The sequence below is a fragment of the Talaromyces stipitatus genome, genomic scaffold (genome assembly GCF_000003125.1).
Source record: "Talaromyces stipitatus ATCC 10500 scf_1105507295491 genomic scaffold, whole genome shotgun sequence".
NCBI lineage: Eukaryota > Fungi > Ascomycota > Eurotiomycetes > Eurotiales > Trichocomaceae > Talaromyces > Talaromyces stipitatus.
In genome coordinates this window covers 983,195-996,658 of record NW_002990122.1, presented here as the reverse complement: position 1 = coordinate 996,658, position 13,464 = coordinate 983,195, and the positions used below count along the sequence as shown (strand labels likewise).

The following is a 13,464-nucleotide window of genomic DNA, read 5'->3' as shown; positions in this document are numbered from 1 at the left end:
CCGAGTCAAGATTCAGGAAATGGCTGTGCAGGTGACTACAACCTATTAGCCCACAGTCAGTCATTACTTATGCTGCGACATGGCTCCTCAAATCATCTACTGGATGTGCCTTGCATAGTGGATATCAAGACCCACAAGCTTCAGTGTTAGAATTATGAATAAAGACTGGTTTTTTTTCGCAGCTTTGGTTTCAGACACGTACAACATTTTGTTTGCTCAATATGAGGGCGAAGTTGTGTACACAATCGCTAATAGTATTCCTCAAGATTTCTCGGACAAACTCAAGCGCTGGCAGCAAAAAAGGAAAGATGTGATTTGTGCAGTTATATAACCGAAGACATTGAATAGACTTGCACTGATATGGCGACCACAAGAAAACGAATCCATAATAACTACGAGAGACATGTCCTTCTTCATTGCAGTAGAGAATATTCAAGATATCAAATAGACCTCCTGCACTATTTTCAGTTCAAAGGTATCATTGCTCTAGGGCTTTAAAATAGAAAGGAGCTTGAATAATGATGTCTTAAGTTCAAAAACACTCAACGAACGGATTGATCATGAGATTTCTTTTTCTTAGTCTTAATAAGTGGGGCCGAGCCTCATCACTCTTATTATTCTTTAGCAGATCTTCAAGACAGACTTAGCGTACTTGCACGGCAGCTTCCGTTACGTTTCTCCAGCGTCATCTCCAGGCTACATGAAGAGCTTCCAATACTTCTTACGCCCACTTACCCATTAGTTCTGAATCATGTTGACCTGTGTGAGATGAATATTATAGGTAATCCTATACAGACAGATTCGAAACCTCCTTCACCTGTCACGGACCTGGATCCACCTTAGTTCTAACAGCGGTGCGTCGTGATACGTTAGGATAATTGAACCTCGCACAGGTTCCGACCAATGAGATAGTGGAGCGTGATGGATCGTAGGTAACGAAGTATCGAACGGTAATGAGACGGTGACTGGGAATAGTAACAACTAAGATAGAAGAGATCCCCCGTACAGCCTGGTGCCCGTACGAGTTAGAATGCCTTGCTGACTCTCACTGTTGTATTCAAGTGACTTATGTCAAAGAGCTATGAAGAACTAAATACATGATGGTAAAAGAGCGTCCTTATATATCCAGTCCTCCATGTTTCGTATATCCTATACCGTATACCTTTAAAAGGTAGCAAGTATAAGGTATACGATATAATCCAATGATATATCGTTGTTTCGTATACCCTTATCTTATCCAAGATAACGGTATATTATTCATATCTTCACGTGACTTGGTGCGTGTCCCATACCAAAGTATCCACTTTGTGACATACTTCCATCTTGTCTGTAATCGTATGGTTCATACACTCCAAACACCAAAGTGACCTTTCCCCTTTGGTCATAGTACAATTTAGCGTCATGCAGTTCAACTTCGTAACATCACCTTATTTCTCTCTCTCTCTCTTTATTTTGCCCCACAGCCAAGGCTGGTGCCTGATCTATTCCAAAAATGACTAGCCTTGTAAGATTATATACCAGCGCTGTACATAGTCCTTACGCCAAGCTGACAAGGATAATACTATCATTGGTTTCTTTATACTCCTGTATTAAGATATGAGTATCAACTTGAAACATGAGAAACTGTTCTAACTGATCTGGAACTAGCTTTAAAATGTAGCTTGGAAAGTGGGTCCAAATAAAGAAGAGAGAGAGCGCAAAACATGACAGGAGTCACGTGATGATAGGAAAGATATACCGTTATCTTATCGAGATAAGGATCCTACGATATTCATACTACGAAACGTGGAGGACTGGATATAAAAGGACGTTCATTCACCATCATGTATTTAGTTCTTCATAGCTCTTTGACATAAGTCACTTGAATACAACTATTGGAATATGGAATCCTGCCAGAGGATATCTATAATTTTGATGAGACTGGCTTTGCTATGGGACTTTGTGCAACTGCCAAGGTTATTACTGGAAGTGATCGATATACTTGGCCAAAGCTATTACAACCTGGTGATCGAGAATGGGTAACTGCAATTGAGGCAGTTAACTCAACAGGATGGGCTTTACCTTCATATATTATCTTTAAGGCAAAGAAATATATGTGGTTAGGCTGGTTTGAGGATCTTCCAGCTAACTGGATAATCAATATCAGTGATAATGGATGGACAACAGATAAGATTGGATTAGAATGGCTTAAACTCCATTTTATTCCTCTTACAAATGACCGGTCAATTGGAAAGTATCAGATGCTAATTCTTGATGGCCATAGAAGTCATCTAACAGCTGAATTTGACTGCATATGCACTAAGAATAATATTAGTCCAGTGTGTATGTCTCCTCATTCTTCCCATCTCTTATAGCCTCTTGATGTTGGCTATTTTGCTATTTTAAAGCGATATTATGGACAACTTGTTGAGCAGCGGATGAGGCTTGGGTTCAATCATATTGACAAATTTGACTTTCTCACTGCATTTCCAAAGGCTCGTACGATGGCATATAAAGCTCAAAATATTTGGAATAGCTTTGCAGCTACTGGATTAGTACCATTTAATCCAGATCGAGTCTATCAACAGCTTACTGTCCAATTGAAGACCCCAACACCTCCTCCAAGTCGATCAAGCGATACACAGCCATCTTGCTTACAAACACCTCAGAATGCACGTCAATTCAAGCGTCAAATGACTACAATTGGAAAACAAATAAGCCAGCATACAGAAAATTCATCTGAGGTTTTTTATAAAGCAATTACACAGGCATCAAAAGCTTATGAAACAACCATGAATGATCTCTTACTCTCCCGGAAAGAAAATCATGATTTACGGACTGCACATGAAAAAGAGAAACAGAAACGTCAAAAATCTAAGAAGCAAGTATCTAATGAGCAAGGAATTAGTACGGAGGAGGCTCAGGTGCTTATACAAGATCAGATTGAGGCATCTCAAGCTGTTACTACTGTTCCGGCCGAGCCTGAGCTTCCAGTCTCTCATCCACCTGTACGGTGTCAATTTCGCTGCAGTGGCTGTGGCATTAAAGAAAGAGGCTGAACTGCAACAAAGGATCGATGAACTAGAGAACAGATTGCAGTCTGTGACCAAAGCTTTGGAATGTTGCTGTACTGAAAGAGATCATCTTAGAAAAAGATTGAGGCAGTATATACAGTTATCGTCTAGTGATCCTGTAGGAATAGCATATTCCCGAAGTATTCAATATGGGAGGAGATAAAATGGGATAAAGGAAGTGAATTAGAGGTTGCAGCTGTAGTTAGCCGAGCTTGGTTAGCTCGGCTTTGTTTACCTACACATAAGTAGGTAGCTGAGCCTCCTCTGGAAACTTACGATATACAACTGAATACAACGAACCTCGAACCTACACTTTACCTGTGTGCACACCCCTGTGATACTGTACGAACAGAAAGCTTCTTTCCTGAATTATTGGGATAGTATTTCCTGCGGCTATGCCGTCTAATATATCCTAATCTCGAAATTGGGACTAAGACATAGTTTCTCCCGGCGCCTTAGACCAAGGCAGACTAGCAAGATTGTTTCAAAGCTGGGTCTTTTATTTTGGCAGGATGATTTGTGAGTCATCAAGAGGGGTATCTCAACATCCTCTATAATTAAACACGTAAAGCTTCTCCTAGGGATGACTGTACACTAAATTCTGTATGTGCATATAGTAGGTTTCTGTTCAGCGGGGATAAGTCAGCGATAGATTTATCTCCGCTCTACTGTCGCTGTTTGGGTACGGTCCATTACAAATTGGTCGATCTTACGTAACGCTACCACAGGATCTATATTTGAATCAATTCAAAGCCGAACTGCCTTATTGAATAGGCTACTACTCAGATGCAAAACTAGGTTCTACCCATATTAATCACAGTGCTTATCAAGCTTAGGGAAATATGACTTATATTCAACAAAAAGATCTCATTGAGGCCGCTAGAACACTACGGAGCGAGGGTGCACGAGTAGTGCCTGACTCACGAGTTTTACCCAACCCACAAAATGCAGTCACAGATGCCGCATCAAGAGATGAAGGATATGATACATTGGAAGTTTTACCCACCGATGTCGCATCAAAAGATGGAGATGATGGAGATGACATATTGAGAATATTTCAAGATATTTGGACTGTACCAGGATCCTGGAGGAATGCCGATGGCTATACGATGCTTACATTGCTGATGTTAAGAAACGTAGCAGTACAATGGGACTGGTTGGGAAAATACTACCTGACCAAAATGGCTCACGATGACTGCTTTGGCGCGGGCGTGTACACACATAACTGGTCGAAGGATGGACATATGCCACTTCATTTTGCGGTAGAGAGTGATGATTATAAATATATCGAAGAATTAAAAGGCCTAGAAGATGAACCAAACTTCAATGGTGTTACAGCTCTTTATCATGCAGTTGACCTGGGCAAAGAGGAAATCATTAAAAAACTCCTTTCAGCGCTCCGTCTGATTGATAAAAGGCGAGTGGTGTTATCGGCAATACTAACTAATTGCAAGGGAAAATCTGCACTTCAACTTGCCAAGGATAAGAAACTTCAGAATGTTGTTAAAACAATTGAAGAATATGCCAGAGCATTTCACGATTGTGCTTTAGTCCTACAACCAACGATGCATTGTTGTGAACTTAATGAATTCTCCATTCATCAGGTGCAAAAAACTATCACGGATCAGAGGCCAGACTTATTCCGATATTATGTTTGTCATTGGCCGAATGACTGCCTTGGATGGAGAGAAGAGGAAACTGGCAATACAATATTGCAATGGATGTTACGTAACAGATGTAATATATATGATATATTTAGGGAGACATTTGACAGTACACCCTACTACATGGCGATGATTCTCCTCGACTGTGCGGGTCAAAAAAAGGATTTTGAAGGCTTTATCAACTGCACTAATATTGAAATGGAGACTGCAGAACATATTGCCATAAAAACTAAGCAATATGAATACTTAGATCTGTTTCATAGCAGAGGAAGCAACATATACGCCAGAGATAACAAGGGCAATAACGCTTTGTACTGTTTCTTATCAACAGAAGATGCTCTGCGTGATGGTAGCAATGCTCCATATCTGGATTCAATATTGTGTTTAGACAAATATTATCTAAGTAATCCAACAAAGATAGCTGGAAGCTCGATAGCTGGAAGCTGTATAAAACCAAAAGATGGGGATTTGATTATGACCAAAGGTTCTGACGACAAATATGCTCTTGAGCTGGTTCTAGCAAAATACAGCAATGCTGATGATGATACTGGTGTGGCTAAGATGCTAGTCCAGATGTGGCCTGAAATTCTGACCAGACTCCCTGAAGCAAAATATAAGGAGCTGTGGGAAGCACAGAGACTGACAAAACGGAAATTAGAAAAGGTTTTGTATAAGGGTATGGACCCACTTTGGTACAGCAGAGTGGGAGAAATATTTATTAGGAACCAAGACAAAAACTTTGCAGTTGAACTTCTAGACCATGGTGTACTTCCTAGTTTAGGCTTGAAGAATTACACTAATTCACCATTGCATTGGTTTGTGAAGGATTATAATAGATACAAAACAGAGAACCCCCTGCTAAGTTTTAAGGATGTTGACATGAACAGTACAGATTTCTATGGGAAAAACATCATATTCTATGCGATAGAATACTGTAACTGTGAATTACTTGAACTTGTCATAAACCTTGATGTAAGTGTGCGACTTGAGGACATAGTTCATGCAGTCAACAAGGGGTGGGCCAACGTGGAAGCCAAGCTAGTGAATCTTCTTATCACGGGCTGGCTCAAAAAAAAGTGGGTCTCGTTGTATACAGAGTGGTTATCGTCATATTTGCCATCCTTAAGATCTCTCTCTCTATATTGATGCTCCTATGAGAATTAAGTCGCTCTCATGTTTGGCAACATTGAATGTAAACATGGGTTATATAGAAATGGTATTTATTGACGAAAAGCAATTATGCAGGTAGCCATTGTCCAAGTCATGATAATTATATAGGTATTGAATACAAAACTTGTATGCTTTCATTAAGTGCGTTCGTCAGATAATTCGGATATCCGAATTAGTACAACGAAGTGAATAATCAGAAGCTCTATGCGTCTCTTGAGGACTCACAAATCACCGTGATAATTACATAGGTATTAATGTGACGGCTGGGTTACGGAGCAGGATATCGTATGGACCTTGCCGGCACCTGGACGAAGCCCTAAGCCCTAAGAGGATGACCCTAACGGGGATATCCTCCTTTGTCTTCAGGATTTCCTAAATAGGCACCGACAAGGCTCCGGAAGCACATATAAAAAGAGTTCTTACGAGCGGCATAGCGAGTCTTTTCTCCCTCTTTCCTCATGCTTAGTTTTTGCTCGATTAGTTACCACTTAGGATAGAGAATGAACGCCATCACAATTAATATAAAACTCATATGGTTTCATTAAGTGTTACGGGCTAGTCCCGCCTAATGCTCAGTATAAGGGCATGTCTGAATAGAAAAAATAACATGAGGAAAGGAAAGAGAAAGAAAATAACAAGTTCTTCACACGCGTACAATCATACATAAGAGAGAGGAATCCAGGTTTGCCAGATTATCATGTATCTCACACTTTGGGAGTAGCTAGATGCGTGGGGCTGAATTAGTGTTCAGCCTAGCTTTTACTTCCTCTTTTCTTTGTGCTCTCCTATTTTCCTCCTTATCCACGACTGTCGCTTTCATCTTATTATTTCAATTCTTACATAATATATCTACCTGTCGCTGGACTTTTCCATGTTTTGTCCGCTCCCCCTGAGGCTGGTTGACTAGCGCGGTAACCACGTCGTTTCTTCTGCAACTACCTCTGTCGCTCAGTCGGAGCCGGAAAGAAAGGCAGGTATACTTTTTTCGGCTTCCATTAATACCTGTCCTGTGTAGATCGTGAAGACTATGATATTGATATTCTTTTCACGCCAGGGAATCAAGGCGACTACATGGCTCTTATACATGTTTTCACTGGCTCATCCACTTCCTATAGAATCCACGACAAACAAACCGATTTGAAGTTGCTGCTCCTATTCAGTTCCATCCTGAATGTCTCGGATATTCTTGATACTGTCCTCGTGCAGCGCTTTAAAAATTGTTTATTTGAGAAATACCTAATCAATCACTATAGCTGAGCTAAACTAAGGCTTCACTTTGAACAAACTAACTGTCGGTTTATCCACGTCTAGGTCGCTAGCACTAGTCACGTAGAACAGCTATTCCGACAAGCTGACAAGCCGGATCAATATGGTATGGAATTCCTGATACTGATGACTGCCCCCTAAAAACAAGGGGAACGAGGCATAGCTAGCTATTCTCGCATTTTATTCAATCAGGGACTCGGATTCCGTTTATTGAAAAGAAACCCTGTATATTTATCATCATAGTTAAACTTGATAAAGTCATCAAAGCTAGGCTTAATCGTCAAAATGAAAGTTTTCTTTAGAAAACTTTCTTTTTTATGTTTCGAAATCTTTATGCACGATCCTACACCAGCCAATATTTCACTATACGTTTCATTATCATGTTTTCTACCTTTGGAACACATCTCGATGACCTCTTTGGCTGAAAAGGCTTCGATAAGAATCCGTATGATGCTTTCTTTGGTCTCTTTGATCTCGTTCTCGGTGCGATGATCGGTAAGAGTCGGCAAGGCATCTTCGATCCGGTTCCAGTTCTCAAAGGAAAGATAACCAGCTAGGAATTTCAGAATTTTGTCCATTTTTTCATCTTCAATAGTATCTTGAATAGGCAAGTCTTTCATCCACATTTGTAACTGATCATGAACATTGCCGTATTGAAACCTGAGCCAACGTTCTGCAACAGGAGTTGTTTGCTCCATTGCTAAAAACATGGAGAGGTGTACCGGGACCGCTCATGATCTAAATAAGAGGGTTCGATGTGAAAATAGTATATAATTACGAAAAATATATAACGTAATCAGTGAGCCAGGACGCCGAGCGAGTCACTTGCTCTCGCTGATTGTTTCTCATAACCTATGTTAAGTAGAGCTGACTATTTTCAAATAAGCTTTTAGACTGCTCCACTCGGCCGTATCACACATGGTATTGTACCCTACCGTAATACCGAACATGTAACGTAATCGGTAAGCGAGTTGGCCACTTCTTCCCGAAAACGCGCTCTACCCGTGCCGCCAAGCCCGCGACCACACGCTACGCATGTGGGTGCGCGTCACATAAGTGAAATTGTCAGATAAATGATATTTTGTACGGAAATTGCTAACAAATTTACATTCTCTCGTCAACCCAACGAATTAAATTTGGATCTGAGCATCTTGGGTAAGCCTGCTCAATCAAATTCAATAGAGTATTACGATCAATCGCCGCCTCGTCACTTTGCGTAAGCGGGGGAGGCATTGATCCCAATGCTGCTTGCCGTAGCTCTTTGAGCCTCTTCCTCTCGGCCTTCTTTTCCTCAGCTGTAGCACGCTTTTTGATGGCTCTATTCGCATCCTTTACAGTGAGGATACCTCCAATTTGCACCTGGCGCTTAGTTTTTTTGGCGGATTTGCGTTCATTGAGCGTTTGGAGGCGCTCGATTTGAGCCTGTTGTTGATCTTTAAGATGGGCCTGCGTGAGGCTTCCGTCAAAAATCTTTTTTAGACTCCTCCGAATACTAGGAATCACGTCGGAAATCTCATTCAGCTGGGCGTCAACCTTAGTAATTGATCTTTGAAGCTTATACGCAGTAGTTGGCGGAGAAAATGAAGCATTGGTGGGTGAACTTGAGATATCCGGCTCCTCATTGCCATCATAAATTAGCAACTCTTGCCCTTCTTGGAGGTCCTATTTCTCAATTAAAGGACCGATAATTATCTCTGGATTGAAAGGCCAAAGCCTACGCGCAGAAAATCCATTCCGGATAACTCGTGGAGTAAGGGCGTCAGCGCGTACACGAGCAATATTGGCCAAAAAATCGATCTTATCGTAAAAATAACCTCCAAGGTGCGCTTGCTCGTTGATAGCCCTTCTATGAACGCGTTTATATTGTAAGAATGGCAACCCATCTAGAGGCTGTAAAAGATGTGTTGTATGAGGCGGAAAAGCAAAGGGAATAATCCTATAGTCGTCGCAATAGGATAAGAACTCAGACGTAAGATGAGCCTCATGATTATCCATAAAAAGTAGACGAAAATCGTTTCCTGCTTGTTCTCGTGTATGCTCATTGAAATGTTTGAGCCAATCGTACGCAATCTCATCATTTGAAAAGCCTGTTTCGCTTATAGTCACTTTCCACTCATCTTCTTTGAGATATTGGAACCAGCTCTCAAGGATAACCTTTCCAGTAAAAATAAGCAATGGAGGAATCGTATTCCCAACCGCGCTTATACCCTCTATTGTGGAAACCAATTCCCGTGAAGAAGAGCTAGGAACGTGCCTTAAAGCATCCGGATATCTTGTTACAACTTCTTCATCCCCCCCTTGTCCAATTTGAAATCCAGATTCGTCAAAGTTCCAAATATTAGATGGTGTAATCTTATAGCGTTCTATTGCAGTTTCTAGACGGTCAAACCAGGCCTGTATAACGCTCGGGTTCTCAGCAAGATGTCGCTTTGGATCAATAGTCTTTTGCTTCATTTTGACGTATTCTTTGGGCAGTCGTTTGAGGAAGCGATAGACCCAGCGATCCCCGAGTTGAGGGGGGTTATCCGCGCCAGGGTGCATATTTTGAAGCACTTTATCCGCGTAGTTTTTAATCATGCGAACGGTTGGAGGGATTCCTCTATCATCTAGATCATTCATCCATAGAATTATAGCGCGTTCTTGATCTTCTGTCAATCGCTTGTGCGCTGGTCGTCGGTTTAGTTGAGAAGTGCCGTCTAACACGCGTCGCCGGAGCCGTTGGTAATCCACGCCAAATTGACGCGCCAACGGCTTGATTTTTTGCTTCGGATTTTTCCTAAGTATCTCTAAGGCCTCTGAGATCCTGTTTTCCTCTTCTTTATACTTTTCGGATGGCATTTTGGTGGTGTTTTGGGGGTTTGTAATGATATGGGGAGTTTGAAATAAAAAATATAATTTATCTGACAATTTCACTTATGTGACGCGCACCCTCACCCGCTTCGCTGGTGAGGTGCGCGCTAGCGGCACGGGTATGCTGTTTCTACATAATTCAACACGTCAAGAGGCCACCAATTCGCAATCAAAATTCAAGAAATTCAACGGAGCAAGATGGACGAATCTTGTTAGCTATTTCCCATTTAAAAGCTGGAAAATTATGTTCTGTACGACAAGCAGCATAGATCTATAATGTCTCACGGTCAACTCTTCGAAACAGACTATATCGAGCTGAAACAGATGCCAGTAGCCATAAATTGTCAAAATCTGGGGAGAAATCATATGTCGAATGGGTGCTTGACCTAGATAAACGTGGATTATTTCCTCGACACGCTCTTGTATGAGAGATGGCTGATTATCTTCTTTCACAACGTGGAAATCAACAGGTTGGAGAGAAATGGGTGTATAATCTCATCCAACGTCGCCCAGAGATCCAATCCAAATTTTCCGGGAAATATAACTATGAAAGTGCTAAGTGCAAAGATCCGGGTATAATTCAAGAATATTTTGATCGCGTTCGGGAGGTCATATCGAAGCATGGGACCTTGGCAGGAGATGTCTGCAATTTTGATGAGACTGGCTTTGCTATAGGACTCTGCGCAACTGCAAAGGTTATAACAGGAAGCGATCGATATGTTCGGCCAAAACTATTACAGCCTGGTATTCGAGAATGGGTAACTGCAATTGAGAAAGTTAATTCGATTGGATGGCATTGCCTTCGTACATTATTTTCAAGGCAAGGAAATACACTCGATTAGGCTAGTTTGAGGATCGTCCAGACGACTAGAAAATCAATATTAGCGATATGGGACGACAGATAAGATTGGATTAGAATGGCTTAAAACTCATTTTATTCCTCTTACTAATGGCCATACATTGGGGAAATATCGGATGCTGATTCTTGATGGTCATGGAAGCCATTTAACTGCTGAATTTCACTGTACATGCACTGAGAATAATGTGATTCCAGTCTGTATGCCCTCTCATTCTTCACATCTTTTACAGTCTCTTGATGTTGAGTCCGTATCACGAAGTATAGACGGTAGCAAAGCGCGAACACGAAGCGGCCTAACGAGTCTGAAAATATGAGCTATCTTGATTCCTAATATTGTGACTGATCACCCAGGAGTAATGTGTGTGTGTCTATTTTACGGCCGTGGTTCGTGACTTGCACGTTTCCCACCGATCCCTACTGGGACATAGGCCGCCGAGGGGTAAACCTCGGGTTTCAATCCGTCTATCAGATTTATATACAGGTAAGAGACTCTTTGGCGCGTTTCCATAGCTGCCGTGGTCTTACAGGAAGGTCCACTTGTGAGTGGGAATTAGGTATCTGCCAGCTGCAATGATCCACCTACACTCCATGACCCGTTAATTCACCACTATCATAACTGAACAGTAAGTTTTAGAAAGAGAGAAAGAGAGAAGAGAAGAGAATAAAGGAAGGAAAAGAGAAATGTAAAGGAAGAGTAGGTTTGTCTTAGCTAGATGCTAAGGAGAGGTTGGCGAGGGCAGATATCCTCAAAGAAGCGGGTCTCTGCTAGCCATGTGGCTAGCCTTTGTGCTCCATTCGCAGTGCCTAAAAGAAAGGAGATGACCTCAGTAGGGGCCCCAGGAGGACGGGGTGCTCGTCTCCTAGCTATACGACAGAAGAAGTGCAGAGGTGCTTTTCGTGCTCCGCATCGGCAGAGAAGATAAGCATCGTCATGGTTGAAACGTTCATAGTAGTTCGCAAAGTCCCATGACCAGTACGGGCTGCGATGATACGGCCAAGGTCAAGTCGGATGAGTTGAAGCTCTCTAGGGCGCTTAGGGGATATAGTTATTTCTAGGTCTTGGTACGTTTGTGGTGCCACGTTCTGCCAGTGTAACTGAGCAGCGGAGAGGGATCGAGCCTTGGCATGTCGCTTTAGCGAGGTATATGAGGAGTTGTGTGGGGGAAGAGAGGTAGAGGCGACTTCCTCTTTGGCAGCGAGATCAGCCGCTTAATTTTCAGGTATTTTGGCATGTCCAGGGACCCATCGGATTTGGATAGATCCTTTTTTGGTGTGAGGAAGCCTTTCGCGGAGTGGCCAGGCGGCTGTGAGAGTGCGGAAGGATTCAAAGACTTCTTGGAAAAATCCTATAGAGGTGGATAGGAGGCGTGTAGCAACTTCCAGGTTGTGAAGGCAAATCTACAGATTGGTGGCAAATCGAGCTGTTGGATATGTAATGGCTGCCTGAGCACCAGCTAGAGCTGCTTCTGCTTCTGCATCAAACACTTCTTTCCAAGGTCCATATGAGAGCGAGAAACGGAGAAACTGATGATTTGCTTGAAAACCAACATAGCCACCACCAGAACGTCCATTTTCAAGTCTGGACCTATTTAAAAAGACTATGATATCAGAGCTAGGAATAGTACGTTGGAAATTTGAGAAGTCAGCCGCCGTCTGTTCCTTTGTGCGCCCCATAGGAGCTCCTATTCGAGTTTGGGCACTCTCGCGTGACTCACGAGGGTACCAGGAAGCATATTGTAGAGGGCTTATCTGTTCAGAGCTGGGGAGGGCCAGCACAAGGTGGGCAAATCGACTGATTTGTCGGCCATCTCTGGCTACCTGTTCTGCGCGTCTTCGGAGTGGTTGTATGGATCAAGATACCCTAGGCGGACAGATGCTAGGAGGGCTATTTGATCTAGTTCGATTTCTGGTGGAGAGAATCTAGACTCTCGGTATAGGACAGATATTGGGGTTATGCGTAAAACTGGAAGCACCGCTCTTGCGCCTGCTAGTATTACTGTGGCTAGTTTCTCAACATATCCTCCAACTCGATTTGAAATCTGGGAGTGCTTAGGGAGAGTACGGCCTAGCCGCCAGGTTTTAGCACCATAGTATGCGTTATGGAGTACACAGGCTGATACAGCCTGCTATAGTAGATAAGGTATAACTCCTCGAACAGTATTCCCTAGGAGCGAAGGGCGTAAGTAGCCCTAACCCTCAATCACAGTGAGGGCTTTGGATGCTGTTTCACCAACGTGCCATTTGAAGGTTAGCTTTTATTATAGAGAATTCCTAGCCAACATAGATATGGCTGTTTAGTGTTTTCTGAGACTACAATTAATCCAGCTTTAACTGAAAATGTGTAGGTTGGATCCTGGTCTGCTTTATGTCGGGAGAAGTGAAGAAGCTCGTATTTATCTGGTGCGAATGTAATACCGTCCGCAGAGCCCTAGTTAAGAGCTTCTTGGAGTGAGTCTGACAAGGTTTCACAGTTAGTGGCAAGATATGAAGAGATCGCTAGGCTAGCTGCGTCGTCCGCGTAACCAAATCTGTTCCTTAGGTTTCCTAGACGGAATAGGGGCGCTATGTAGAGCATGAAGAGAATACCAGAGACTGGGGATCC

General features: G+C 42.5%; 4 protein-coding genes across 4 annotated transcripts, besides 8 other annotated features; 2 read left to right on the top strand and 2 right to left on the bottom strand.

Annotated features, from left to right (window-relative positions):
- The first annotated feature begins 1,883 nt into the window (after positions 1 to 1,883).
- Positions 1,884 to 2,960: a mobile genetic element.
- Positions 1,932 to 3,038, top strand: TSTA_110700 (uncharacterized protein; the record flags this gene model as incomplete). Its single annotated transcript, XM_002488602.1, has 2 exons — positions 1,932 to 2,318; positions 2,355 to 3,038. The coding sequence occupies 2 exons, from the start codon at positions 1,932 to 1,934 to the stop codon at positions 3,036 to 3,038; spliced, it is 1,071 nt and encodes a 356-aa protein (XP_002488647.1).
- An 857-nt stretch (positions 3,039 to 3,895) lies between these two features.
- On the top strand, positions 3,896 to 6,263 carry TSTA_110690 (uncharacterized protein; the record flags this gene model as incomplete). The annotated part of the gene is made up of 2 exons (XM_002488601.1): positions 3,896 to 5,793; positions 6,167 to 6,263. The coding sequence occupies 2 exons, from the start codon at positions 3,896 to 3,898 to the stop codon at positions 6,261 to 6,263; spliced, it is 1,995 nt and encodes a 664-aa protein (XP_002488646.1).
- A 1,233-nt stretch (positions 6,264 to 7,496) lies between these two features.
- TSTA_110680 (uncharacterized protein) lies at positions 7,497 to 7,851 on the bottom strand (the record flags this gene model as incomplete). The annotated part of the gene is made up of 2 exons (XM_002488600.1): positions 7,497 to 7,516; positions 7,545 to 7,851. The coding sequence occupies 2 exons, from the start codon at positions 7,849 to 7,851 to the stop codon at positions 7,497 to 7,499; spliced, it is 327 nt and encodes a 108-aa protein (XP_002488645.1).
- A 406-nt stretch (positions 7,852 to 8,257) lies between these two features.
- TSTA_110670 (uncharacterized protein) lies at positions 8,258 to 9,991 on the bottom strand (the record flags this gene model as incomplete). The annotated part of the gene is made up of 2 exons (XM_002488599.1): positions 8,258 to 8,815; positions 8,924 to 9,991. The coding sequence occupies 2 exons, from the start codon at positions 9,989 to 9,991 to the stop codon at positions 8,258 to 8,260; spliced, it is 1,626 nt and encodes a 541-aa protein (XP_002488644.1).
- Positions 8,474 to 9,964: a mobile genetic element.
- Positions 9,992 to 10,206: 215 nt separating the features above from the next.
- Positions 10,207 to 10,818: a mobile genetic element.
- Positions 10,814 to 11,104: a mobile genetic element.
- A 393-nt stretch (positions 11,105 to 11,497) lies between these two features.
- Positions 11,498 to 11,560: a sequence feature (CT-rich).
- Positions 11,561 to 11,804: 244 nt separating this feature from the next.
- Positions 11,805 to 12,500: a mobile genetic element.
- Positions 12,501 to 12,706: 206 nt separating this feature from the next.
- Positions 12,707 to 13,117: a mobile genetic element.
- Positions 13,117 to 13,464: part of a mobile genetic element that runs on past the window's edge.